The 4,146-nt window shown below is 46.2% G+C and overlaps 1 protein-coding gene across 4 annotated transcripts in view; it reads left to right on the forward strand.

The window, feature by feature from the left end:
- The first annotated feature begins 3,771 nt into the window (after window positions 1-3,771).
- The window catches only part of LOC118746014 (E3 ubiquitin-protein ligase parkin), a 5,479-nt gene continuing 5,104 nt past the window's right edge, over window positions 3,772-4,146 (forward strand). The window contains exons 1-2 of one of the 4 annotated variants that reach the window (XM_036479734.1): window positions 3,772-3,918; window positions 3,989-4,133. In XM_036479734.1, the coding sequence (XP_036335627.1) occupies window positions 4,025-4,133 (109 nt within the window). In that variant the 5' untranslated portion in view covers window positions 3,772-3,918; window positions 3,989-4,024. Of the gene's footprint in view, window positions 4,134-4,146 lie in introns of all 4 variants that reach the window. The other 3 variants (XM_036479732.1, XM_036479731.1, XM_036479733.1) reach the window with 3 other exon arrangements.

Consider the following 4,146-nt stretch of genomic DNA (forward strand, 5'->3'; position numbering starts at 1 on the left):
TGGCAATCACAATGGCAAACAGTCAATGGGTAAACTGTCGGTCAGTACTGATAAAGTCAGTAAATCGGTTCTCTCATTCTCGCATGTGTAGTTATAAGGTTAGCATAATCAGACGCAGTTGTCTCTTTTTGACAATCACAATGGCCCACATTTGAAAAGTAATCTGTCGGTCAGTGCTGACATAACGAATGTGAGTGTAGTGGTAATTTTGTCAGTACGTTCTTGCAGGGGGCTAATGTCAAAATCGTTCAACTTTTTTCCTTAATGCGATTCTAACGGGCTAGTCTCCTGCCCGCGTGATCTTGTCTTTTTGGTTCATGACGATTATCCTTGAACCCTCGTCCGGATTTCCCAAACCTTCCGGTTCGTATCGCTGGATTGTTAAATAAAGGCTAACGATGACCAAATGGTAGTACAATTAACTTTATTGTACAACAAACAATTTTACAATACTTGCTAATACAGTAAAAACACTACAATACTTGTTAAAACAATTACAACGCTTTACTACTTGTTAACACAATTAAACTTATAGCTTGCTTATTCGCAACTCGCTTCTCTGCTCAGTTTAAGCGAAGCGCACATTAGCGCGATTCCATCGTTGCGAATACGTTGCGAATTCGGCTGTTAACTTCGAATCCGCAAACGTGCGCACACTTGAGCGATTTTTTCGATTTCCGATGTACAATTCACTCAATTTTCCCTTTATTTCGTGTATTTTCGCACTCGGCGTGCCCAAATCGTACAAAATACTATTATTACGAACGTTTTTATTAGTTTTTGTACATTACACGTTTTTTTTCTTTGCCTTTATTGCTGTTATTTATTGCGTTTCGAACGCGTCAATAAAGAGGAACATTGAATGTTCGAAAAATTCGCAGCGACGGAATCGTGCAAGTGTGCGCTAGCGCATTAAAATGTATGGGTAGCATTGTTGTAATTTTTGGGCTTGCGGATTAGCAACGACAGAATCGCGCCAATGTGCGCTTCGCTTTATTTGTAGCTTGCTGACTTGTAACTCGTAACTAACTCACCTCGCGGTGGCGGCGCCCTTATATACCTGCGCTGGCACTTATGGCAACTTTAAGCTCGTCGGCGATTTCAAGCATCCGTTGTTGGTTACCCCAGCAACGAGTACATGTGTGAGTGTCGGGTTGAATGTCGGGTGCTTGAAGCTTGCCCGGCGACACTCAAGCATAAAGCGTCTACACCATTTGCAATAAAATTTCGTAGTGGGCGGACGTAAACATGTCTTCATCGGATGACGATTTTTTGCTACTTGCCACTAAAATCTTTATCTTCCGCGAACTTGCACATTTTACATATCACAACAAACTAACACACTAAAGTTCTGAACACATTGAAAAGGACGAGCTACAGACCACAGCTTCCAATTTGTTATCTTCATTATCTAAACGCTTTGTCGATGGCGACATGATTTCTTTGAACGCGGCAGCGACATCATGAATTTGTATGAGTTTGACATAAAAGAAGAGGAAGAACCTTATCTGTCGCCAGAAAAATAGAAATAGATCTAATCTGGCCACAACCACAGCCGTTGTTGTTGTTGTTGTAGCGGCTACAACAACCCCGCCCAGATCGGTTGGTATCTCAGTCGTTGTCGTCAAGTTCCACTAACGGCAACCCTAGGAAGCGTGCAGCTTCTGCGGGGTTTGCCCATAAGGACAAGGTCGTTAGGGATGTCGGGTTTGCCGGGCATGCGAAGAGATGTTTCGAGTCATGTGGGGTCTCTCCGCATGCCGGACATTCGTTAGGCACATCCTCATTCAGCCTACTCAGGTAGGAGTTTAACCTGCTGCAGTAGCCGGAGCGAAGTTGTGCAAGTGTGGTGCGCGTCTCCCGAGGCAGATGAAGCTCCGTCTCGTCGATGTCCGGGGGTGGTGTGCCTAGAACGGCATTCACAGGTCTAGAGTCTACATAACTCGAGACTGAGTCCCTGTGAATGCCGTTCAAGGCCTGTCTGTAGGCTGTCGGGTCCAGAGGTTGCTTAATGAACCTCTGGACTTCGTCCGTTAGTTCATATAGATGCCTCCTGACGTGCCTAGGCGAGGGCTCCTCTGCAAGCAGCTGTCTGCACGGGTGGCCACTTCTGTGGGTCCCGATCAGGAACTGCTTGCAGAGCATTATATTGTGCTCTTTTACCGGGAGCATTTGCGCCTCGCCGTGCAGGTGGTGTTCAGGCGTCATCAAGAGGCATCCCGTCGCTGTCCTCAGTGCGGTGTTTTGTGCGGTCTGTAGCTTCGTCCACTGCGTCCTACTAGTCCCAGGCGACCACACTGGCGCTGCGTAGTTCAAAACCGGCCGGCCTATTGCCTTGTATGTTGCCAACAACGTTTCTTTGTCTTTGCCCCAAGTACTGCCGGCTAGCGACTTGAGGACCTTGTTGCAGCTCTGTACTTTATTGACAATAGCGGTTGAGTGCGCAGAGAAGGAGAGCAGGCTGTCGAAAGTTACTCCGAGTATTTTGGGGTTATTCACCGTCGGAATTGGTGTGTCATCGACGTGAATCCCCAGCGGTAGCCTGACCTCCTTCGTCCAGGTTGTGAACAGGGTCGCGGAGGATTTCGTAGGGGAGAGGGCTAGACACTTTGCAGTGAAGAAGCGAGAAAGTTCGGAGAGATAGCCGTTTACTTTCGAACACAGGTCATCAATTCCATTCCCAGTCGCCATAATCGAGCAATCGTCGGCATAGGAGACAATCGAGACTCCCTCTGGTGGTTGAGGGAGCTTTGAAATATAAAAGTTAAACAGTAGCGGGGAAAGGACACCACCCTGAGGAACCCCCTGTTTTATTTTTCGCAGCTTACTCGTTTTGTCTCTGAACATTACCGACGAATGTCGACCACTTAGATAATTTGCCGACCACCGTTTGAGCCTCTGTGGGAGAGAGGAGGCCTCTATATCTTCTAGTAGCGTGGAATGGCAGACGGTGTCAAACGCCTTTGACAAGTCCAACGCTACTAGAATCGTTCTCTCACAGGGACGGTTACGGTTAAGGCCACGAGTTATCTGAGTGTTTATGGCGTTAAGTGCTGTTGTTGTGCTGTGCACTTTACGGAAACCATGCTGATGCTTCGCTGGGGTCAGGTGATTTGTGAAGTACGGGAGTAGCAAGGCCTCGAGTGTCTTCGCTACCGGGGAAAGGAGTGTAATCGGACGATACGAATCTCCTTTGTTTGCAGGTTTCCCCGGTTTGAGCAGTGGGACCACTCTCCCCACCTTCCAGATGTCTGGGATGATGAGAGTGGCCATTGACAAATTGAGGACCTCCGTTAGGTACGCTACCCCCGCAGGACCCAAATTTTTCAGCATCAGCATGCATATACCGTCGGGACCCATGGCTTTGGAGGCTTTCGCCTTCCCGATGGCCACCTGAACTTCACCGCAAGTGAAAGCAAGGGGGCACAATTTGTTGGCAGTTTGTGCATCAAAAATTTTTGATTTTCCATCAACACGAGCCGACAACAAGTACGTGTGACACGACGATCTCCGATTGCCTCGGTTGCTGGGGTAACCAACAACGGATGCTTGAAATCGCCGACGAGCTTTAGAACATTCTGAAGTTTTTCGCTCATTCTCTTTCTCTCGCTGTTCGCAGTGTTCATCCAACTTGACGTTTCTCTTTGTGGAACATTCTACGTCATTCTTCGAACATTCTGCCTATTTCTCGTTGTTCGCTTTGTGTTGCCGCAGCATTCGCCACATTATTTATTCTATTCAGGTTGAGTGGCAGTACCACCCATCAGCAAGTGTTCTCTGGTGAATTTTGCGGTGGGCCCAAGAAAAAAAGTAATATTTGTAAGCAAAAATATGGCAACACCAAAGTCTATCGGTTTTTGTTTTGCTTTCGCAAATCGCAATTTTTTCTAGTCAGCTGATTTATCTATTTATTTTGTGGTAAGGAAATAAATTTTTTTGCATTACTGCGCAAAATTTTCAAACAAATAATACACAAATCATCAAGCAGGTTAAAAGGATTATCTTGCATCTAAATGAAGCTGAAATGAGCTTTTTACTAGAGCTTATACAAGCTTTTATTCAAAAGATGCTTGCCCTGCTATCGTTTGGCCAGAAAACTATTACCAACTCGCTAAGTATTTATATAAAAACAAATACGGGACGCAC

Source organism: Rhagoletis pomonella, unplaced genomic scaffold (genome assembly GCF_013731165.1).
Source record: "Rhagoletis pomonella isolate Grant_MI unplaced genomic scaffold, Rhpom_1.0 Rhpom_scaffold_00010, whole genome shotgun sequence".
NCBI lineage: Eukaryota > Metazoa > Arthropoda > Insecta > Diptera > Tephritidae > Rhagoletis > Rhagoletis pomonella.